Raw genomic sequence first — 24888 nt, 5'->3', positions numbered from 1 at the left:
CAAACTCAGGGTTGTTTTTTTTTTGTAAAAAATCATCACTTTATTCAATATTATAGTTTGAGAAGTGGAGTATTTTTTCCCTTAAGAAATGAAAAACTAAGAAAATGCCACTTGACATGGTTGGGATATCAGAATAGTCAGCAGTGAAAAAATACCGCTATAAACTTGTCTCTGATACCAAGAAATTCTAGTCTGGGCTTTAATGGGCTTCCGAGGTTTTCATTCAGGCTTATTTTCCTGCTGTTCTTTGTTCTTTTCCACGTTTCATAGAGGATTGGTACAAACTTTCAAATTTCATTCACAGGAGTAAGTCCAGAGTTCACTGATTTCTTCTCAAAAGACCCTCTATCCCATCAGATAACCTGGCAGTTTCATTCTTATGAATACTAGCGCCATGAAAAAGCTCAACAGGACACAGACAAATCCAATGAATAACAGAAGAAATCTATTGAGTTTGGTGCATTGGATTGGTCCAGGATTATAAAACCTAAAGTGCCCATTGTAAACAGGAAGCTGGATGTGAGGCCTTCCATAATGTACTGTCTATTTACTCTGTAGACCAAGAAGGCTACTGGCCTCTGGTGTCCATGTTCATCAGTCATGGAGCCAATACTTGGAGGTCCAACAATAACATCATACATTATTCCTCCGGTAATGAGGAAGTAGGCATGACCACCAGTGTATACACCATCATGGCCGACCGCATGTGTACCCAGGGCAGCTTCTTCAGCTTCAGGTTGGGACATTCGAGCACCAAGAACAGGACCTGGTACAAGGTTTCCATGTTGGTGGCAGCAGGACCAGCTGGAGGTCATTGCTTCTTGACCTTGAGCATCACCACGGACCAAGTAGTCTGAGAAGTCTTCTCATGCAAAGCAGACACCAAGTGCAGAACACATGTGAAGTGGTTGAAAAGGAGAAAGATGTCATATCACAGATGAAAATCACAGAAAAGATGATCAGAAACAAATAGACTTAAAATGGATAATCTTAAAAAGTATTTTGGGGTTGGAGGTGTGGCTCAGATGGTAGAGGAATGGCTAATGAGCAAAGACTTCAGAATTTGCTGAATTTGCATCTCAGTCTTAGAATTAAAAAGGAAAATATGTTTCTTTGTTAAATTGAAAAAAAAAGTCCTCCAAAGGACAGCTAGACAAAAAACTAGACAGATGAATAGATTGATTAAACTGGAAGGTATATCACAGTAATCACCTAAAACACAATACAGAATGATAAAAGCGGGGGGGAAGACTACAAAATCAATAAAAGACATGAAGGATAAAATGAGAAAGTCTAACACGGAGCTCTATGGAGTCCCCAAAGGACAGAATAGAGAGCCCGAAGAAGAGAAAATGTTTGAAACACACTAGATGATTACTGTTCCAGAACTTACAGGAAAATATGAAGAACTGATAGCAAAAGTAGGAAACATGACATTTTCTAATAGAATAAAGAAAAGAAACTCACTCTTCAACTTATAATATAGGCCATCAGAAACCTCCTTACAAACAAATACCAAAGTTTTCCAAGGAGTTCTACAGACTTTCATTATTCCACAAGGCCAGAGTAACTGAGGAGAGCACAGAAGGGAATGGTAGGCTAATTCAAGCTGTTTGCCAGTCACCCTACATGAGATTTATTAAGTAATAGTATGTGAAATAATAGAACATTAATTCTTGAAATTCAACAGCAATTTAGTTTAAGAAAGTCTGAAGTTTCATTACTCACACTAATAAAAGAACAAGCATATGATTACCTCAGTAGAGGCCAAAAAAGTTATTTGAAAAATTAAATCTCAGATTTTTATTAAAGCAAACAAAACCTAGAATTAAAAGGGGAATACCATAACCTGCTAACATAAATCAAGTTATCAACCTATATTATATATTATTTTAAACTAGGGAGTGTTGGATACTCACTTTTGACTAGAATAAAGTAAGAATGTCCTCTATTATTGACTATATTTGGCTTAGTTGTCTTGCCAAAACAATAAGACAAGAAAAAGAAATGAAAGATGTAACAATTGAAAAGGAAGAAACAATGTTTTCATTATTTTGTTTTTTCATAAAAAACCTGAAATAACATAAAGATACAGCACTAGAAATAAAATATTTTATTATTCATTAAGATTTATATACTGAAACAGAATTAAAAAGCATAATAGTAAGAGTCAAGATAACCTTCAATTGCAACCAAGAAATACAAGATACTTAGGAATGAATCTCATGAAAAGATTAGCTGAGCACTGACTCTTATGTCTATAATCCCAGCTACTTTGGAGGCTGAGGCAGGAGGATTATTATTCAAAGCTAGCCAGGGCAAAATAGCCAGACCCTGTCTATCAAAAGGTATATGAGAGCCAGGCACCGGTGGCTCACACCTGCAATCCTAGCTACTCAGGAGGCTGAAATCTGAGGATCACGGTTCAAAGCCAGCCTGGGCACAAAAGTCCGTGAGACTCTTACCTCCAATAAACCACTAGAAAACCGGAAGTGGCTCTGTGGCTCAAGTAGTAGGGCGCTCACCTTGAGCTGAAAAGTACAAGAACAGCACCCAAGCACAGAGTTCAAGCCCCACCACTGACAAAAAACAAAAAACAAAAATAAAAAAACACGGTATATTAGATCTGTGCAGAAAATTACAAAATTTTGGTGCAACGGTCTTGAAGGAGACCTAATTGAAAGGTACACTGTGCTTATGAAGAAGTCACTGTTATAAAGATACTAATTTGTTGACAAATTGGTCTGTTGATGCAATGGAATTGTAATTCAAGTCTTAGCACAGTTTTGGGTTATTGATTTGTGGAAGTTTCCAAGTTGTTTCTAAACTATGTGAAAGTAAAAGGAGGCAAATATAATCAAGACACCCAGAGTGGGGGAAAATTAGGAACATTCCCTGTTTGATATTATAACTGCTATGGAAATGAACTTCAGATGGTATGCAACTAGCACAGAGAGATAGACAATTGGTGTTATAGGAGCGAGGTCTGGACCACACTGGAGACCTATGGGCAAATCAGGCTGCAAGATGATGTCACAAAACCATGAGAGCATATTCCTGGTTATAAATACTGCATGTCTTTTTCAGTTAGTAAGAAATAGCTCTTTTTTTCTAGAATGAGAACATTATAGTATTTTATAATAAATTCTTTTGTATGTATGTGTGCCAGTTCTGTGGCTTGAACTTAGGGCCTGGACACTGTCCCTTAGCATTTTACCTCAAGGCTGATGCTCTACTACTTGAGCGCACAGCTCCCCTTTTGGCTTTTTTGATAGTTAATTGGAGGTAAGAGTCTCATGGACTTTCCTGCCCAGGCTGGCTTCAAACCGTGATCCTCAGACCTTGATCATCTGAGTAGCTAGGACTACAGGCGTGAGCCTCAGTACCTGGCTTACAATAAATTCTTTGTTGGGGTAGCAGGGGGGCGGGGGGCAGTAAGAGAAGATATCTAAAAGCAAAACCATGCTTCAAAGTCATGTCTCCTATATTACACGTTGTACCAGTGCTGGAGACTTTAAGTGAGGGTATGGGTACAGGATTCCTTTGCAGACGAGTCCTTATGACGTTGCACCCATAGCAAAGGGTTAGCAGATATTTTGCTTCCCAACTCAGTAAACTAGTGATGAACAAGAGTCATGCTCACAAAATCTGGCATACCTTGACCAGGGAGACAAAGATTCTTTTTTGTTCTGCTTGCCTCAGAAGTGAGGAGATTCTGAAATGTAGTAGAGCTATTACTGGCATGCTTGAAAATCAGTGTTGCAAGAGAACATGGGAAAATCTTTTTCCAGACAGAAAAGCAACCAAGTGGCCTAGAAACCTGCCCACCTCTCTCTCTAGGATGGAAGAGCTTTGCAGGGGAAATGCTTAGTCCTCACCCCAGATTTTGACTTTTACCGACAGTTCCCAAGTGCCTGGAGAAAGCAATTTTTTTGTTGTTGTCAGTTGTGGGGCTTGAACTCAGGGTCTGGGTACTGTCCCTGAGCTCTTTTGCTCAAGGCTAGCACTCAGCCTTTTTAATCCACAGCTCTACTTCCAGTTTTTTGAGTGGCTAATTAGAGATAAGAGTCTCATGGGGACTTTTCTTTTCAGGGCTGGCTTCAAACCACCATCCTCAAATCTCATCCTCCTGAGTGACTAGGATCACAGGAGTGAGCCATCAGTACCCAGCAGGAAAACAATTCCTTGTGAATAAAACCTTCATTAGTGCAAAGCCTATGCTCAATCTGAATATCCAGAATGATCAGTTTGAACCTCCAAAACTTACTGTGATTTCCAATGTTCTTTAACTGGGAAGGTTTTCTAGTTTAATGAAAATACAGGGTAGAAATGGGAAGGTATAGCTAAGTGCCAGTGGCTCATGCCTGTAATCCTAGCTACTCAGGAGGGCGAGACCTGAGGATCACAGTTTGAAGGCAGCCCAGGCAGGAAAGTCCAGGAGACTCTGATCTCTAATACATTACTCAGAAAAAGCTGAAGTGGCACTGTGGCTTAAGTGGTAGAGCACTTTCCTTGAGCACAAAGAAGCTCAGAGACAGTGTCCAGGCTCTGAGTTCAAGCCCCAGGACTGGCAAAAAAGTAGGGGGGGGTATGGAAGGGCTGGCTCAGAAAATGTGTATGTTTCATACTATCACTGTCCTGGGTGAGGCTCCTGCTGCCCTTGGGGAGGTTATGACTTTCCTTTTAAAGATAAAAACTACTATAATTGCTGTCCTTAATAACCTTAAAGAATGCCATCAGTGTTTTTAGAGCTAGGATCAATATTTTAAGAATTTACATAAAGTCCATGGTTCAGAGATTTTAAGACCTGTCATAGAGAGGTCGATTCTGAGCCTTCTTTGCTGGATGTGATGCCAGCTCATTCCAATAGGAGACAGAAAATTCTCTGTCTGCCCCAGGTTCCTTTGCAGGGGGAAGGGGAGTTAGGGAGGAATCTGGAGAGAGTCAGGGTTACAAGTGTTCACCTCAGCCTCTGTGCCTCCTCCATCTCCCTCCTCATTGTTGAAGAACAGCTCCTGCCACCATTTCTGCTTCTGACCCTTGGAAAGGCAGCATATGAACTGGGTGCTGGTGGCTCATGCCTGTAATCCTAGCTACTCAGGAGGCTGAGATTTGAGGATTGTGGTTCAAAGCCACAAAGCTGGAAGGGGAACTGTGACTCAAGTGGTAGAGTACTAGCCTTGAGCAAAAGTAGTTCAGGCCCTGAGTTTAAGCCCTGGGACTGTCAAAAAAAAGGGAAGGAAGTTAGGAAGGAAGGAAGGAAGGAAGGAAGGAAGTTAGGAAGGAAGGAAGGAAGGAAGGAAGGAAGGAAGGAAGGAAGGAAGGAAGGAAGGAAGGAAGGAAGGAAGGAAGGAAGGAAGACAGGCAGGCTGAGTAGGACTTGTCCTGTCCCTACCATGTCCACTGTAGGGCAGTGACATCCCCACTCTGGGTCACTGGGCTGTTATTTGGAAAGTTCTGTCTGCCCAGGTCTCCTCAAGACTTTGAACATGAGTGGGATTCATGTCCCTCCTACTGCTAAAAACTGTCCCTGTTCTTTTTCTCAGGGAAGCCATCCCCTGCACAGGATTAAAAGTGACAGAGGATGGCTGACATCAAGGAGGACCTAAAGGGTAGGAGATCCTTTCTGACTCAGGCTCCCCTTCCCATCCCACCATCTTGCCTTCCTTTGGCCAACATTACCCATCCAGTAAGGGTTTCCTGGGTGCCACCAGCAGCCCACAACCCTCTGTGCTTCAGCAGAATGACAGGCCACCATGATGTTGTCATCAACACTTTCCCAACTCGCTGCTCTCTGTGGCTGGAGCACAGATCTCTAGCTGGCCCTGGGCTGGCAGAGCTGACCTGGTAAGTTTATTTTAGCCCTGCCAGCAGGTGGAGGAATCAGAAAACTGATCTGAGCCTCAAAGAAACCACACCGGAAGCATACAATGCTGACAGGGACTGGTGTGACCCACTTGTGCAGACCCAGGGTAGATGCTGACGGAGAGACACATCACAGTCTTGACCAAAGCGAACGTGATGAGTGTCACTCAGCCGGGCCTGGGGAATGCCTGGCTTCCAGAGTAGCACTGCCAAGGTTGGGTAACAACGAGCTTTTCATCCCAGCCCATCCACATCCCCATATGCAGACATTTGCTTGGAGATGCCATGGCAACCACGATGCCACAATGGAACATTCTTTCCCAAGAAATTTCCCAAGAAATTCCTCTGTTGAGCTCTGCTGTGGAAGGCCAGAGGGAGTTTGTTTCTCCCTCAGTGGAATCCGTTCTCAGAAAGACTCAAGGATACTATGAGGCGAGCATGGTGACTTAGCACTGACTTCATGGGCTACTTAGGTCACTGTTCATGGTTTCAGGCAAGGATGGTGGCCGGATGGTTTGGTCTGCGGTGAAGCACCCAAGGGCTTTGTATTCAGAGAGTCCTGAGCTCCGATTCCAACTTTCCACTTGGTAGCTGTTGGACCTTAGGCTAGTCCCTCAAGGTCTCTGTTTCTGAATCTGTAAAATGGGTTTGTGAAGGGTTCTGCCTCATTGCTGTAGCTACGCAAATGAGCAGAGCTAAATGTTGGGGTGTAGAAATACTGCTGTTTACCATCAAAAAGACACCCTGGTATTTTTCTTAAGCCAGCAGATTTTGGGGGAGGAGTAGAATAACAGCGTAGACAGAAAGCTGAGGGGTGCCCATTCACCCAAACTCTGCCTTTTCTTCCAGTAGCATTTTGTGGCCACAGAATTAAAGCAAGGGTTGAATTCCATGAATCAAAACCCAACCCTTCGTAGAGAGCCAGCTCTCTAGGGCATGCCAAGGCCTGGGCTGCATTGAGGAGCAAGTGGAACACGTGGCTGCCTTCTCGCCTCTGGCCACCTTGCTAATTGCTAGCTAAGAGTGTGTGCGGGACAGCAGCTTCCTGCCTCTTTACTGCATATCCAAGCACTGAGGATGTGACAGGTTAGTTTCCCATGATCCAGACCTTTTTTGTTTGTTTGTTGTGGGGCTTGAACTCAGGGCCTGGGCACTGTCCCTGAGCTCTTTTGCTCAAGGCTAATGCTCTACCACTTTGAGCCACAGCTCCACTTCCATCTTGTGAGTGGTTCACTGGGGATAAGAGTCTCATGGGAACTTTTCTGACTGGGCTGGCTTTGAACCTCCTGAGTAGCTAGGATTATAGGTATGAACCACTGGTGCCCAGCTTTTTTTTTTTTAAATGACAGTACAGTGATTTGAATTCAGGTCCTCCAGCTTGATGGGCAGGTATGCTACTGCTGAGCTGTGCTGCTGGCCCTTTTGGCTTTTAGTTATTTTCAGACAGTTTCTTATGCTTTTGAACCAGAGGCTGTCATTGGACCGCTATTCTCCTATTTAGCTGGGATTACAGACAAACTGCAGTGTTTGGCTTGTTTTTGTGAGACAGAGTTGGCCTCAAACCATCCTATCTCTACTTCCCAAGTAGCTGGGATTACAGGCATGAATCACCATGCTTGGATTCCAGTCATTTATGGGTAGCAAAGAAGAGGCATGATTTTGGACCTGGGGAAACCCAGGAATGTGGGTTTGCTAAGGTGATAGAGTCACTGGCTCTTCTGTCTTCCCAGCTGCCCATGGTGCCCGCTGCATTTCTCTCTGGGGATGGCGGAGCTGAGAGGGATGCTGTTGGTGCTGCTGTATGTGTCCCACACCGCTGCCAGTGAGTGCGAACCCTTCCCAGTTGGGGAGGGGGGTGGTCCAGGAAAATGAAATTCCCTTTAATGCTCAGAGAAGGACTCCAGGGGGTAATGATCCCCAGCACTTTGGCTCTGGGCAGCATGTGTGAGTGATAGGAACTAACCAATCCCTGGGCTGTGGATGTGGACACTGGCTTCAAAGCCTGATCAAGGCTGGTCTTGAGGGCAGAGAGGGCTGGAAAATCAGCTTTAGGCAACAGAGATGCCAGCTGGGCAGAGAGGTACTGTGAGGTCTGCCTTCCTACCTTCAGCTGCACCCTGCCTGCCTGCCTGCCTGCTCTTCAGCTCAAGGCTAGGGCTCTCCCACTTAAGCCATAGCACCACTTCTGGTTTTCTGAGTGGTTTATTGGAGATAAGAGTCTCACAGAGTTTTGGGCTGGCTTTGAACAGTGTTCCTCAGATCTCAGCCTCCTGAGTAGCTAGGATTGTAGGAGTGAGCCACGGGCGCCTGGCTACTTCCAAGGATTTTTAAGGCCTATTGTGCTCACCAAGTAGAAATTTAGGCAAAGGAAAGTTCACACACACACACACACACACACACACACACACACACACACACACACACACACACACACACACACACACAGAGCTCCGCTAAGGCTCCTAGTATAAGTCAATGTCCTGAGGTGGGGTTGGGTGAGGAAGGGGGCAAGGAATCAATCCACTGATTCCTGATGACTTCTAAATCACCAGGTAACTTCACAGGTGTCATTTTGCCAGCAATCAGCTTTGCCATTATTCTAGAAAAGTCTCCAATGATCCTGGAAAGGAGAGGTTTGATCACATGATGTGTCTGCTCAAGACAATGCTGTAGATGACAAAGGACTGGCTTATACCATGTTGTGTAGTGCTGACCCCAAATGTCAACAGCAGGGGGAGCCCTCCCAGGCTTACTGCACAGGGCAGAGCCTCCCTGCATGTGCCCAGGACGTTCCCTTTTGTCCCACTGTCTGTGTGATTCACATCACGATGATAAATGATCCCTGAATCCAGCCCCCAGGCCAGTGCCTGGCAAGGCTGTGTGTCGAGGGATGATGGGCTGAAGAAGCAGCCATTATTGGTCCCATCCACTCAGTGTGCTGGGCAGGGGAGTGGGGGAAACGATGTCCCATGTGACAATGTGGCATCCCTAATCTCAGGCCACTGTTTGGGACTTACAGGGGCTAAGCGTGCAGTCCGCTCTGCTCTGGGAGTTCTAGTGTGTTTCCTCACAGATGTTTAGTATGCCAGGCCTTTCCCACAATTCCACCTCCCAGAAGTGTGTACATCCACGATTATAACTCCCATATTTCAAACAGAAAACTGGGACCCAGAGAAGAGCAATGACTCATACCTAAGATTTCACAGCACACTGAGGGGCCAAGGTGACTTGAGACCATGCATCCAGGCCCTTCCTAAATACACCCTAGAATCTGCTCTGGGGTCTTTCACAAAGGCTGTGTCCGGAATTCTGTTGGATGCAATGTACAGTCAGGGCTCAGAACCTCTGCACCCAGTCTGCTTGAGCAGGAAAGCCCCCCCAATCCCCCACCCCTCCCCCAGTCTAACAAGGCCATGAAGGACTCATCAAAGCAAGGTGTACTGACTGGGAGGGAGGATTGGGGCAGCAGGTTCAGCAGCTGGAAGAGCAAAACTGTTAGTGGAGTTGCCATCTAATGAATGGTGCCTGGAAAGTGGGGTCAGCTTACCACATCTAGGACTTGAGAGACATGTTTCCTTCCCTCCCTCATTCCCCCGCTCCCTCCCTCCCTCTCTCCCTCCCTCCCTTCCTCCCTTCCTTCCTTCCTTCTTCTCTCCCTCTCTCCCTCCTCCTTTCCTTTCCCAAATATGTTTTATTTTTAATAATCACACATTTCCCCCTTATTCATGATATGCTCCTTTCTAACCAGACAAGTGTCAAGGACCTTCCTTTTCTAACATCTTAACATTCTGTTTGATCTATGATCCCAGTACTGGTTGGAGGCAGGGATCTTTGAAACATTATCTATTAGCATCTGTCTCCCCTGGGGCAAATATAGCAGTTGGAGAGTTGGGAAAAGGGAGTCCAGTAGAACTGGGCTTCTCAGAAAAGCTAGGGTGACAGTCAGAGATGAGCAGGGGACAAGGGGTGAGGGCTGGTAAGGGCTGGTGAGGGCTGGTGCCCCCAGGTATCCTCTTCCCTCTACAGAGTGCGGTATCCAGAAAGCCACATTAGTGGACAAATCGGAGGAGAACCTGGTGAGCATCACCGAGTTCCCATGGGTGGTGTCCTTGCAGGATGCACAGTACACCCACCTGGCCTTTGGCTGCATCCTCAGCAACTTCTGGATCCTCAGCGCTGCATCTGCCTTACATAACAGGTCAGAGGGACAGAAGGATGGAAGGGGGTGAGACATGGGAGGGGCACTTCTTGCTCTGACCTTGGGCTTGGGGTCCTAAATTGCCAGCTGCCAGGACTCCTGAGTTCTGAGGACTACAGATACTCTGAACATGAACGACATTTCTTTTTATCTTTCCCTCCCTCCCTCCCTCCCTCCCTCCCTCCCTGCCTTCCTTCCTTCCTTCCTTCCTTCCTTCCTTCCTTCCTTCCTTCCTTCCTTCCTTCCTTCCTTCCTTCCTTCCTTCTGTTATCCTCTCCCTCTTTTATTCCTTCCTTTTCTTTCTTCTTTCCAGATAGTGTCTCCCTACGCAGCCCAGGGTGATGGGCTGTAAGTTGCCATTTGCCTCAGCTCTCCTCGGCTGGTATTACAGGAATGCTCCATCCGAGTTCTGATTTTTCTACAACCATAGAGGTTTTGTTCGTTTGCTTGTTTCAATGTTTGGTTGAACCTAGGACCTTGCCCAGGCTAAACAATTGTTCCTCTTGGCCTTTTGCTTATATATTGTTCTTGCGACAATGTCTTGATAACTTTACCCCTTTTGACCTCAAATTTATGGTCCTCCTGCCTCCATTTCCCAAGTATTTGGGATTACAGGAATGTACCACCATGTCTGCTAGGCACTGAGTCTTAATCTCTGGCTGCCTTACCACTTATCCTGGTAGGACCTGGTAGGATTTATCCTAGTAGGACCTCTTTAAGGCACTTGCTTGGGCCTTACTAATGTCACTATCCCAGACATTGTAGGTTACACAAACAAAAAAAGGAACTCAGTGATTTTACTTTGTGGAGATAAAATGAAACAAAATAATTTCAGCTGAGCACTGGTGGCTCACACTTGCAATCCTAGTTACTCAGGTGGCTGAGTGTATTACACAGTAAGAAGTATTTCCTCCATCCATTGTCTCTCACTACTTATCTTCCCCTGTCCTATCTTTGGGGATCCAAGGCTACTGTTTTGGCTTTGACTTTCTTTCTTTCTTTCTTTCTTTCTTTCTTTCTTTCTTTCTTTCTTTCTTTCTTTCTTTCTTTCTTTTCTTTCTTTCTTTCTTTTTTCTTTCCTCCCTTCCTTCCTTCCTTCCTTCCTTCCTTCCTTCCTTCCTTCCTTCCTTCCTTCCTTCCTTCCTTCCTTCCTTTCTTTTTCTCTGCTTCTCTCGTGGGGCTTGAACTCTGGGAACTGTCCCTCAGCTCTTTAGCTACAAGGCAAGTGCTCTACCACTTGAGCCACAGCTCCACTTCTGGTTTTCTGGCAGTTAATTGGAGACAAGTGTCTCATGGACTTTCCTGTCTGGGAACCAAGACAGGAACCAAGATCCTTAGGTCTCAGCCTCCTGAGTAGCTAGGATTACAGGCATGAGCCACTGGCTCCCAGCTTTTGATTTTCTTTTAACTCAAGGGTTTTGTTAAAAAGCAAAGTTTTAAAATATCCAGGTGTTAGAGTGTGTTAGTTTTCTAACATTATAAATTTTGAGTTATGGTGATCTAACTAGGACTTTGTTGAGGTGATTTTTGTGCTCTATTCTATATGGTCCATTCAATATTTCCCCTAGGTAACAGAAATGCTCCCTGTGTTCTTGCATTTATATAGTTTAATTCATAAGATTGGGGGAGGAAATCTACTTGATCTGTCCTAGACTGAGAGAGGTAAATTTTTTTTTTTTTTTATCAACTTTATATATTTTATGATCTTTTGTTCTACAACTAAGCCAGTCTTTATTAGGAAGCTGTAACCCCATTGGCAATAAATATCAACAATGTAATGAAATAGTGAAAGAATTATTATACAAATACTGAAACCTGTAACCAAAACACATTTGGGTTTGGGAAAAACACAGTATACATATACCACAACAACACAAAAACCTCCCACCAAAACCAAAAACCAGCTTCGGTTAAGGCTTGAACTGGTTGGAAAACGAGAGAGGTAAATTTTATAGCTTTAACTTCATGGACCAGTCATTTAGTATTGACATTGATGACTTAATGATGAAGTTCTGATCTTCATTAAGATCCTTTCTTGGTCTTTCCCTGGTGTCCCTCTGCTCTGCCTTGAGGTTCAGAATGTGTCTCCTGAGACTTTTTTGTATTTTAGGAATGCTTTGTGAATTTATTGTTCACAAAGTGACACTTGCTGTAGTTGTTTCTGATGACAGATGAATTAGGACATATTTGGAAAGTGTCCATTTTCATTCTGCTTTTTATTTTAGAGCTGTAATTTCATGTAAGACACCAAAGCCTCTGTTCTCCTTGGCTAGCCCTTTCTGGACTCACTATGGCCACCACCAGGAGTCATATCTTCTCATTTCTCTCCTCTTTCATCAACCAAATTCAAGGCATTATATATGGCCACGTGCTGGTGGCTCACACCTATTATCCTAGCTATGCAAGAGGTTGATGGTTCAAAGCCAGCCAGGGCAAAAAGGTCCGGAAGAGGAGCTATGACTCAAGTGGTTAAGCACCAGCCTTGGGCAAAAATGCTAAAGGACAATACCTAGGCCTTGAGTTCATACCCCAGTACCAGCACACTCATAAAAAATTTGTTAAAGCATTTAATATAATTTTTAACATTCATCCTGATTCCTTTACATATTCACATATATTCTTCATGTTAGCTAGATATGTTCATCTTTTTGTATGTGTAGATTTCTATAAAGATTAGGAAATTGGTCTACTAACATCGACCTCTGACTTTCCAACTTCATTCCTACTATTTGATTATTGTGGGTTTTTTTTTCCATTTTTCATTTTTACTCCAATCTATAACAGATTTACAGGTTTTGTTCTAATTTTAGGCAAGTGTTATAATGAGATTCACACTGCTTGACAGTCTTTTTGCTGGATTTGCTCCATTAGATTCTAAGTTTGACTAAGTTTGTCTTCAAGTAGTTTTTGCAAAAAATATTTCGTGGGTCTTTGCACATATTCAGAAATGTGCTGACCTTATACCTGAATGAGCATGCAGTTTATACCTCCTTTCTTTCTGAGAACTTTCTAGATGTCACTGCACCCTACTCCTACTCCACTCCATCTTCCACCCACCCCTCTTGGCTTCTGGTATTCATCTTGCTGTGGGACAGTCTGATTTTGTGTGTGTGTGTGTGTGTGTGTGTGTGTGTGTGTGTGTGTGTGTGTGTGTGTGTGTGTGTGTGTGTGTGTGTGTGTGTGTGTGTGTGTGTGTGTGTGTGTGTGTGCGCGCGCGCGCATGCGCACACGCTGCTCCTGGGGCTTGAACTTGGGGCCTGGGTACTGTATTTGAATTTTTTTTGATCACGCTTAGTGCTTTATCACTTGAGCCACAGCTCTGTTTCTGGCTTTTTGGTGGTTAATTAGACATAAGAATCGCAGACTTTCCTGCCCAGGCTGGCTTTGAACTGCAATCCTCAGATCTCAGCCTCCGGAGTAGTTAGGATTACAGGCATGAGCCGCTAGCCCTAGCTCAATGTTATTCTTGTTTCCCCTCTTTGGGTAGGGTGACCATATAGCCTCATGTACCAGGAAAAGCCTGTTCAACATCTGTTGTCTCTCCCAGCTTCCTGCCACTAACACCCCCTCTCATTTGCATATGTTCACTGGCTTAGACAATACATTACATGGTCGAACTCTGGATGATTTAATTGTTGTTGGTCTGCGTGCCCAAGGCTTCCTCCTTCATGTTGGATTGATCCGTCCAGATTCCCTCTCTACTCTTTCCCTCCTGCTAGGTCCCTGCAGGTTGACCTGTGTGAAATACACTAATGCTCTCTCTGGTTCTGGTTGGCTTTAGCCAATGGGAGTCCTGGATCAAAAGGAGAAGAAAGTAAAGTCCAGGACTTTATTCCCTGGAGAGGTCCTGCAGAATGGCTTCCTCCTTTCCCCTGGAGCCCAGAGGCGGGCTCAGAACCCTGTTGTGACCTCTGCATCCTGCTACAATATTGCTCATGAGTCCCTTATTAGGTCTTTCTTGCTTCTGCTCACTACAAGGTGTAATAGCTTTTCCTCCACATGCTCCGGCTACCATCATGTCTGTTCAGGCACACAGGGCCAGGCAAGCATGGACTCTGAAACCATGAGTTTTGGAATAAATAATCCGTCCCCTTAAAAAAAAAAAAGTTCTTATAAAAAAAATTGAACTCCTCCAATCTACTGATTTGAGTGTGCCATCTGTTTCCAATTGGGACCTTACCAGGATATGTCTCAGTGTTGATTTTTCTGTAACATTTTAAATGTTTGCTGTGGTAGAATTAAGTGGTAGATTTAAGTTTTTTGTAAGGAAAAACCTTTTGTAAGTTATATCCTTTTTTTTTTTTTTTTTTTTTAGTGGTACTGGGATTTGAACTTAGGGCCTTGTGCTTGTTAGGCAAGTCATACCCCCGAGCCCTTATTTGCTTTAAGTTTTTATAGGGTTTCTTTTTTTCTTATTTTTGAACTAAAGTTCTCCTGGCTTTGCTTGGGGATGGCCTTGGACTATAATCCTAATTATGCCTGAAATACAGGTGTGACCCACCATTCCTATTCTCATCCATGGTTAAGATTGAATCTTGCTACCTTTTCTTTTTTTGTAGTGGTCGTGGGGCTTGAACTTAGGGCCTGGGTGCTGTCCCTGATCTCTTTTGCTCAAGGCCAAAACTCTACCATCTTGAGCCACAGCACCACTTCCAGTTTTTTTTTTTGTTGTTGTTGTTGTTTTTTTGGGTCCGGTCGTGGGGCCTAACTATGGGCCTGGGTGCTGTCCCTCAGCTCTTTAGCTCAAGGCTAGCACTCTACCACTTGAGCCACAGCGCCACTTCCGGCTATTTTCTTTTTTTGCTTATGTGGTGCTGAGGAATCGAACCCAGGGCCTCATGCATGCAAGGCAAGCACTCTACCACTGAGCCACCTTCTCAGCCCACTACTTCCAGTTTTTGAGTGGTTAATTGGAGATAAGAGTCTCATGGACTTTTCTGCCTTAGCTGACTTTGAACCCGGTTCCTCAGATCTCAGCCTCTTAAGTAGCTAAGATTACAGGCCTGTAAGCCAAGTGCCTATCGAGTCTTGCTATCTTTATTCCAAAGCTGGCCTCAAACTGTGACCCCATATCTCCAGTCTTGCTCTGTTTCTGCTTACTTGGAAATGAATTGAATGAATTATTTGGAGATTAATTGATTAATTGGGAAGTCTCGCAGATGTTTCTGCCAGGCTGGCTTCAAACCACTATATTCAGATATCAGCTTCATAAAGATTATGGGCATGAGCAACTGGTGCCCAGCATCTATCTATCTATCTATCTATCTATCTATCTATCTATCTATCTATCTATCTATCTATCTACCTACCTACCTATCTAATATCTATCATCTCTATCTCTATCTCATCTCCATCTCTACACACACACACACACACACACACACACACACACACACACACACACACACACACACTATTCTCCTGGGGATAGAAGCAGAGATCAGAAGAACAACAGTTTGAGGGTGGCCCAGGCAAAAAGTAAGAACCCCCTCCCCCAACCAAGAGTTGGGCATGATGGAACACATTTGTCATTCAAGCTATGCATAAATAGCAGGATCATATTCCAGGCTGGCCTCTATAGAAAAGCAAGGCCTTGTCTCCAAAACAATTACATAGAAAACTACTGAGGGCATGGTTCAAAAGGTAGAGAGTCTGTCTGACAAGTGAGGGGCTCTGAGTCCAAAAGCCCTGCACCATCAAAAAACAAACAAAAAAATCCAACATCGATCAAAAAGAAAAAGAAAACCCAAAATATTCATAGAAAAGTTAACCCACGGTAACATGTGAACAGATTATCTTTGGGTAGTGAAATGAGCAGTGTTAAGATAGAAGAATCCCCAAGGTCTCTTGGGAGTTCTCTTGCTGGGAGCAGGGGATGCAAGTCTAAGGATTCCAAAAAAAGGATTTCCTGAAGCTCAAGTTCAAAAGGGTGAGCAACAATTTACCCAGGGAAGCTGAGTTGGATGAATATATGGGTTGAAACAATGAGGAATGTGATAACAGGGTCTTCTGGAGTCTTCTTGTTACCTTGTGTTCTCAAAATGCCTTTGCTGTCTGTCTGTGTCTGTCTATCTGTCCATCTGTCTCTAGGAAGAACGTTATTGCTGTGGTTGGTATAGCCAACATGGATCCCAAAATGGTTTCTCATACAGAGTACCCCATCAATGTCATCATCATCCATGAAGACTTTGATAACCACTCAATGATTCATAACATAGCCTTGTTGAGGACAGACTCGGCGATGCATTTTGATGACCTGGTCCAATCCATCTGCTTCCTGAGTAGAAAACTGCATTTGCCGCCAGGCTTGCACAACTGCTGGGTGGCAGGATGGAACCCCACGTCTGCAGTTAATGCAATCCTTCTCCTAGAGGAGGCTGTGTGTGTGCTGCCAGTGTGTGTGTGTGTGTGTGTGTGTGTGTGTGTGTGTGTGTGTGTGTGTGTGTGTGTGTGTGTGTTTGTGTAGGGGTGAGAGTTGGATGAATTGTTTTGGGGGCACTGAAGATAATCATTCAGATTGCTTAAGGTTCTAGACTTGGGCTAGAAGCCTCATCCAATAGCCAGGAATCCCAGGGCTTTCCCTTTCCGTGGCTTTTCTGATATGTAGTACACTGGGCCTTTTATCTTCAGGCCTATATTCATACTAGAAGTGCATAGACAAAGGACAGACCATATGAGGGGATTGTAGGGGTGAAGGGAGGGGACATTATTCTCCAGACTAGAGCTTACTGTGGACAGAGGAGTGGAACTATCTGTGTTTCTTGTCGTTCTTGAAAGTTAAAGAGAAAAGGAAGGAAGAGAGAAAAGAAGGAAAGAAGAGAGATAGGGAGAAAAATATAGAGAAAGAAGCAGGGAAAGAGGAAGAGGAGGAAGGAAGGAAGAGAGGGAAAGAAGAAAGAAAGGAAGAAAGAGAAAAGAAAGAAAGAAAGAAAGAAAGGAGGGAGGGACTGAGGGAGGGAGGGAAGGGAGGGAGGGAGGAAGGGAGGAAGGAAGGAAGGAAGGAAGGAAGGAAGGAAGGAGGGAAGAGATCTAATCCAGATGTGGAGAAAGGGTGAATTGTTCTCCGCCTGTTGACTCAATCAAGGTCAAAGCAAAGGTAATTTTCAGGGAAAACTCAGATCTAGATTCTGATATCTCTGGAAGAGATTTCTTTTATAGGAACACTTGCTAGAACCTGATTCCGATTTGGATACATGAGTGGCAGCTGTGTTGACTCAAGAGACAAGCTTCTTGTTCATAATTCTTGGGCTCTCTGTTGCATGGTCCAGACAGGAAATCACATGACAATGAGTATCCTGAGGAGAATCTCCGTGAAAGACCTTGACCCCTGTCCCCTACACAAACCCCGGAAGACGGGATGCGGCAGTCACATAGAGCAGGAAACTGACACGGTCTGCTTGGTAAGAACGTGATAAATCCTGAGAGTAAGCATTGCTATGTCAGGGGAGGGGGCATGGCAGGGAGGGTTGGGGCACCTCTTAGACAAGTATTCCTGTGAAGACAAGGGCAGTGACAGAGGATTCATGATTATTTCTGGAATAGATAGGGGAGAACAATTACTTATTTAAAACTACTGAACGGTTAAACGTTGTAGTACACACCTGTAATCCCAGCATTTGAGAGACTGAGGCGGGAGGGTCATGAGTGCTGGGCTAGCCTGTAGTGAGACTCTTTTTGCTACTTTGACTCTGTAATGTAGTTTGAAATCAGATGTTACGATTTGCCCAGCGTTGGTCTTGTTTTGCTCAGGATTGCTCTGGCTATTCTGACTTTTTGTGTTTCTCTATGACTTTTATTTCTATTCCTGTGAGGAATATCATTAGAATTTTGATGGAGTTTGCATTAAATTTACATATCACTTTTTTATTCCGGTCGTGGAGCTTGAACTCTGGGCCTGGGTGCTGTCCCTCAGCTCTTCAATTCAAGGCTAGTGCTCTACAACTTGAGCCACAGCACTACTTCCGGTTTTCTGGTGGTTATTGGAGATAAGAGTCTCACGGACTTTCACGTCTGGGCTGGCTTTGAACCAAGATCACCAGATCTCAGTCTCCTGAGTAACTAGGATTACAGGCGTGAGCCACCCACGCCCGGCTTACATATCACTTTTGTAGGGACATTTAAACCATTTATTCTGCTGATCTAGGAACATGAGGAGGTCTTTCCTTCTTCTAGATCTTCTATAATTTCTTTTTTTCAGTGTTTTATAGTTTGCAGCATAGAGGCCTTTAACATCATTAAAGTTATTATGTCTGGATGGATTTTTGGGGGGAGGCTATAGGAAACTGGATTGTTTTCCTGACTTCTTTTGCAGTGAACTTGTTGCTAGTGTATAGATACCCTCCTACTTTGCTGAAAGTGTAAATCAGATCTAAGAATACTCTAGTAGAGTCTTTAGGAGCCTGCAGGATCATAATATCAGCCAATAGGGGAGGTTTGGCTTTTTCCTCTCCTGTTTGTATCTCTTTTATTTCTTTATCTTGTCTTACTGCTCTGGCTAAGAATTCAAGTACTATGTTGAAAAAGTGGTGATATTGAGCAGATTTGTTTCCTTACTGATCTTAGAGGAAATGCTATCAGGGTTTCCTCAGTATGATGCTGGCTATAGGGCTTCATATACCGTCTTTATAAACCTGGTGTGAGGTGCCTCTATTATACACATGTACTCTTTTGGACATATGGCTGAGGGTGTTATCCTTGGAATGTACAGTAGTTTTACTTCTGTTTTTTTTGGAGGGACCTCCATGCTATTTTTTTTTTTTTTGGTCTGGTCATGGGGCCTGAACTCTGGGCCTGGGCACTGTCCCTCAGCTCTTTAGCTCAAGGCTAGCGCTCTATCACTTGAGCCACAGTACCACTCCGGCTTTTTTCTTTTTGCTTATGTGGTGCTGAGGAATTGAACCCAGGGCTCAGGCATGCAAGGCAAGTGCTCTACCACTGAGCCACCTTCCCAGCCCCCTCCATGCTATTTTCCATGGTGGTTGCACTAGTTTGTTCTCCCCACCACTATCCAGAGCCCCTTCTTTCCTGTACCCTCACTAGCATTTGTTGTTTGTATTCTTGATGATGGCCATTCTGATCACAGTGAGAGGGAATCTCAGTGTTTTGTTGTTGTTTTGTTTTTTGCCAGTCCTGGGGCTTGAACTCAGTGCCTGGGTACTATCTCTAAACCTCTTTGTGCCCAAGGTTAGAACTCTACAACTTGAGCCACAGCACTACTTCTGGCTTTTTCTGAGTAGGTTGTTGGAAATAGGAGTCTCAAGGACTTTCCTGCCTGGGCTGGCTTCAAACTGCAATCCTCAGATCTCAGCCTCCTGAGTAGTTAGGATTACAGGCATGAGCCACCAGCACCTGGCCTTTTTGTTTTTGTTCCAATTCTGGGGCTTGAACTCAGGGACTGAGTGCTGTCCCTGAACTTTTGTGCACAAGGCTATCACTCTACCACTAGAGCAGCAACAGCTCCATCTTTTTTTTTTTTTTAGTGGTTAATGGAGATCAGAATCTCCTGGATTTTCCTGCCCAGGCTGGATTCAAACTATGATCCTCAGATATCAGCCTCCTGAGTAGCTAGGATTATAGGTAATAGTCAACTGGAGCACAACTTCAGTGTTGTTTTGATCTGCATTTTTTTTTTTTTTTGGTTGTGGGGCTTGAACTCTGGGCTTGGGTGTTGTCCCGCAACTCTTCAGCTCAAAGCTATTGCTCTACCACTTGAACCACAGCACCATTTTCTGGCTTTTTCTGAGTAGTTTATTGGAAATAAGAGTCTCATGAACTTTCCTGCCCAGGCTGGCTTCAAACTGTGATCCTTAGATCTCAGCCTGCTAAGTACCTAGGACTAAAGGAGTGAGCCACTAATACCCAGCTAGTGTGAATTTTTTTTTTTTTTTGTGAAAATACTGTACAGAGGGGTTACAATTACATGGGCAAGGTAATGAGTACATTTCTTATCAAGCATTGTTGCCTCCTCCTTTGTTTCGCCTTCCCATCCCCCCCATCCCCACCCCACCTCCAAATTTTGTTTTTAAAGTCAAAAATAAAATAAATTAGATATTAAGTGGATAGATAGGGCATATCAAAGGGACAACAGAAATTATATAAGAAATGAGATGAATATATATATTTAAACTAATCAATCTGGTTTTAAAATGGACAAAAAGAGAAAAATGAGAAAAAAATAAAAGCATTATTTTTTGTTAAGCAAAGGACAGGTTTCTGGTCCTCTAAGTATTACAACAGTCTGGTCTCAGTGCTCTGCCCACTGGCTTTTTTCCCTCTGGCTTTGGTGGCCTGCTTCCCAACAGGAAAGGTTTGCTAGCTGCCTTCCTGTTTCCTTTGAGTTGTTTTGCCTAGCAACCTAAGGGCCTGTTTGGGGCTAGGTGGCAGTTATTGCTTCTAAAACTGCAGGAGCATACTGGAGGAGATTTCTCTAGGCAGGTCCTAATCTCTGGGGCTTCAAGTGCCTCCTGTTTGGGAGAAGTAGAGAGTATGCAAGGGTCCCCAGGCTCTGTCCTCCCCACCATTCAGAGGGTAATTAATTGGCTTCTATCTACTATGTGAGTCCAAGTTATTTGGCCCCATGTCTCTGACTCAAGACTTCCCTCAGCAGGTAGGCCAGCTTTCCCAGCCGGCTCTCAGTAGACCAGAGTCTGAATCTTGTTGTATGCTTCCAGAGACTGGACAATACATGGACAATATTGGGTCAGCTAACCACTGCTCTGTCATGGCTCCCACCATCTTGCTGTGACCAAATGCTGGAGAGAAAGGAGAATTTTCCTCTTGCCTATGTCTCTGCAGTTTCCAACTTTGCCTCGCTAGACTACAAATCTCCATAGGATTGGGTCTAGTGTTAATTGTATTGTGTGTGTGTGTGTGTGTGTGTGTGTGTGTGTGTGTGTGTGTGCTCTGTACTAGGGCTTAAACTCAGGACATCAAGATCTTGATTGGCTTTTCACTCACAGCTGGTACTCTACCACATGAGCCATACCTCCAGTTCCAGCTTTTTGCTAGTTAATTGGAAATAAGAGTTTCTTGGTTTTCTCTGCTCTTCAATCCTCACATCTCAGCCTCCTGAGTAACTAGGATTATAGGCACAAGTCCTGTTTTCTGAGTTTTTGCATCTCACTTTTACCCAGAACTTGCATACTTAAAAAAAAAAATCTTCTACACCCACTTTATCCATTTTGCCTTCCAATGCTCTTGTTTTCTTTTCTTTGAGGGGAAGGACTTATGGTTTCTGGTTTTAAATTCACTACCTTGCTCTTGTTGGGCAAGTACTCTGCCACTTCAGCCATGCCCCATTCCTTTTGCTATTTTTACTTTGTTTTTCAGATAGAGTCTTTGTTTTTCTGGGGCCAATCTCAGACTAAGATCCTCCTATCTCTGCCTCCTTCATAGCGGAGATTACTGACATATGTCATAATGCCTGCTTCCCACTCCTATTTTAAATAAGGTTCTGTCTGATCACAGTCCATTTTCTAAAACTGCCTTTTTTTCATTCTTTCTGTTGCCTCTTTGGATGTGTACCCTCTGCCAGGCTGGGCTCTCTGCCCATTGGAGCATCCTTCTGTTCAGCTTGCCAAAGTTGTCCATCTTCCTTATTAAAAGCTGCCTCTGCCCACTACTGAACCTTCAGTGCACTATCCCTCTCATCCACCTGGAAAATGAGTTGTTCTTCAGTTGCTCCCTTCCCTAGAGATGCTAGGTAGAGGTCAGCCATCTTCACCTCCTCCCAGATGTTTTTTAGTGAGCTCAAACACCAAATTGCACATGAAGATAATGCATGCAAGTACAAAGTGTTGCATCTATGATATTCAGACTTGTCTTGGATACTATTCTTTGTCAGATATTGAGTTTTTCTTCTGTAAGAAACCCTGCCTCCAGCCAGATGAGAACTGTATAGGTTTGGCTCTCCTTTGTATAGAATTCACAAACACCTGGTTTGAGTAAAAAAATGTGGCTCACTCATTATTCCACAATACTGTGAATTTCCGGAAATTAAGTAATCACTTAATCACAATCAAAAAAAAAAAAGAACCTTGGGGAAGGGAGGGAGGGAGGGGATGGTAGGGGGAAAACAATGGAGGGGGTAACAATGTTCAAGAGGAAGTGGAAGTGTACTCATTACCTCACTCATGTAACTGTAACCCTCTGTATAGTATCTTTACAATAAAAAAAATAAATAAATAAAAATAAAAAAAAAATGTGGCTCACTTGGACCAGCCAACAAATCATAAAGCAAAGATGGAACCTAGGGCAATCAGATCTCCAGGTAGACTCTCCCTTCTCTGTTCTAACCCTGTCCTTTAAGATGCCAATTACTTATTCCCCTCTAAGCAACCTCAGGACTGCTAATGCAGAAGTGTTTTCCTCCTGAGGACCTAGGAAGGCAAGAGAAATGCATATCTATGAGGCAATTCTTTGTAAAAGTCTATGAATTACAAAAAGCACAAAGGACTGCCTCTCATGTACTTTTGCTCTTCCAAACTTAGTATTTATCAAGTGCCTTATTGCTATGGGCCTATGACCAGGGGGAAGACCTTAGCAACTTCTGAAATTAGATGTGTGAACTTCCAGTAGAAGACAGAACCATTCAACAAAATTCTGTCCCTAACCGTCCCCTCAATCCAGTATCACACTTCATCAAATATTAAGATGCCACTAATTGTAGAATCTATCATGATTTTATTTAATCTCAGGTATCAACTGATTAAAGACACACCTTAGTTTCAGAGCTAAGCAGGCCACACAGTCAAGGACAGTGGGGTAGCCCCTTCCCTTCCCATTGGGGCTAAGAAAGACCATGTGTGGAATGAAGGTAGAGGTAGCTGTTCCTTTAAGAGGAGGCCTGGGGTGGGTGAGAGGCAGACCAGGTGGGCAACTCATACCTAGTACTTGTCTTGCTTCTTTCCCCCATTTCCCCTTAACTTTTGGAGAAAACTGATGATCTTTGTAAACATCAGATGGTAGTAGTTAAACCTTCATCGAGTGCCTATTGCATGGCAGGTAACATGTTAGGTTCTGCATGTGTTACAGACATTCACTGCATCACCACTCCGGCTCAGTGAGAATGATCACATGGCCCAGGGGCACATATCTAGCTAGCTAAGCAGACTGAGCTTCTACTCATTCACCTTGTAAGAGATGAGAGGTATGTGACAGAATCCTGAGTTCCCTGGGGAGAGGGAAAGGCCACACAGGTGGAATAATCCCAGCCAACCACTTGCTCATACCTGTGATCCTAGCTACTTGGGAGGCTGAGACTTGAGGATCAAAGTTCGAAGACTGCCCCAGAAGAAAAGTCCATGAGACTCTTCTCTCCAATTAACTTTCTCCACCCCCTCAAAAAAGCCGGAAGTGGTGATGTGGCTCAAGTGGTAGAACACTAGTCTTGAGGGAAAAAACAAGCTCAGGGACAGTGCCCAGGTCTTGAGTTCAAGCTCCAGTACCAACACAACAAACAGACAAACAAAACTCCAGGTAGAAAAGCGGTGAACCCAGCCCAGGGTGTGTTTCCTGGGACCTCTCTCTGTCCCCTTCTATAGCCCCTACTTAGACCTGAAGGTGGGAAGAAGGGCCTTAAAGGAAGGGTAGGAGCAACCAAGTGAGGAGAAGGGGAAGTTTGAGCAAGGCAAGCCATTTGCAAGGAGAGGCTCGCCAACACCTGAGGAATGAGGGAAGAGTCAATCAAAGGTACACTTGGGGGTGAGAGTGGGTGTGGCAGCAAGAAGATGATGAACCAGGAAGTTAGGGGCAATGTGCAGACCTCCACAAGGAATTTGCATAATGAGAGGAAAATCACCCTTTTGGAATTTGTGGTGGCAGCCGTCAAGTATTGAAATAGTACCCTATAATTTGTCCCATTTTCCAAGGAGAATCGACAGTGAGTCGCACAAGGATCTGGAAAGTGAACCAAGTGTTTTCCAGGCCCTAAAACCTTCTGTCCTTTGTTGCAGGGGGAGCCAGGGAACCCCATGATGTGCCAGCTCCAGGAGTTTGATCTGTGGGTCTTGAGAGGACTCTTGACTCCAGGAGGAGACCAGTGTCCCGGCCTATTCCTGTATACCAAAGTGGAAGATTACAGCGACTGGATCATGTCCAAGGCTAGGAAGGCTGGCCCTTCCCTGTTTTCACTCCACCCCTGGGAGAAGTTGATCCCAGCAACCTACCACCAGCCATCGGCCCTTTTCCCCCTGAGCACTTATCCTGTACCGCCCCCCGTGGCCTGGTCCCACTCCCAAGAACTGGACAGGACCACTGTGCACTCAGTGCCAGCAAACGGCTCTGGAGATTCCAGTCAAGCCTTCAAGGTGAAGGGGATCCAGGATGCAGACAGACATTCCGAGGGAGCCTCTCAGCCCGTGTACTATGACTACTATGGTGGTGAGGCTGGGGAGGAGACTACTGCAGGTCAGAGTAGGCTGCGTCAGCCCCAAGCAATGAGCTTCGTTTTCTTCGTGCTAGTTTTCTTTGGCAGTGGTACCTAGTCTAGCTAACCCACCACCACATGGAAGAGGAAGCTCGGAGCACTGAGTGCCAGGCATTCACCAGGCCCTTTTGGTGTCTGTTTTTGATAGGTGCTCACCTGGGCTGCCAAGGATTGGCATGCACCATGGGGCTGGGGCTGGCTCTCCTGTCTCACTCCTACTTTGGAAGGCCACTTCCATTTGTCCTTGTGAACTAAATGTGTGGGCTAACAAGTGTCAAACCATTCCAGTGCCCTGTGGTTCTTTCAGTGGGAAATGGTTCCTGGGGCCAGGCTGCAAAGATACTTTCCATGGGTACTCGTAGCCCGGGAGGAGGTGATCGGCCTGGCTGGGGAGTTGGGG

General features: G+C 44.5%; 1 protein-coding gene and 1 pseudogene across 2 annotated transcripts; one reads left to right on the top strand and one right to left on the bottom strand.

Moving 5' to 3' along the window:
• Positions 1-345: 345 nt before the first annotated feature.
• LOC138807082 (oligosaccharyltransferase complex subunit OSTC-like) lies at positions 346-784 on the bottom strand (annotated as a pseudogene).
• A 5421-nt stretch (positions 785-6205) lies between these two features.
• Positions 6206-24770, top strand: Prss54 (serine protease 54). Of its 2 annotated transcripts, none has more exons than XM_069992670.1 (7): positions 6206-6297; positions 6718-6951; positions 7596-7687; positions 9892-10063; positions 16154-16412; positions 17332-17463; positions 24016-24770. In XM_069992670.1, exons 3-7 carry the CDS (start codon positions 7630-7632, stop codon positions 24544-24546), a joined length of 1152 nt encoding a protein of 383 aa, XP_069848771.1. In that variant the 5' UTR covers positions 6206-6297; positions 6718-6951; positions 7596-7629; the 3' UTR covers positions 24547-24770. The 2 variants fall into 2 exon arrangements, with proteins under 2 accessions (XP_069848771.1, XP_069848772.1); XM_069992671.1 differs by having other exon boundaries at positions 6715-6951.
• Positions 24771-24888: the final 118 nt, after the last annotated feature.

The sequence above is a fragment of the Dipodomys merriami genome, unplaced genomic scaffold (genome assembly GCF_024711535.1).
Source record: "Dipodomys merriami isolate MVZ:Mamm:240054 unplaced genomic scaffold, mDipMer1.0.p SCAF_41, whole genome shotgun sequence".
Classification (NCBI taxonomy): domain Eukaryota; kingdom Metazoa; phylum Chordata; class Mammalia; order Rodentia; family Heteromyidae; genus Dipodomys; species Dipodomys merriami.
The sequence above is the reverse complement of the archived record's forward strand: the minus strand, read 5'-3'. Positions and strand labels throughout refer to the sequence as shown.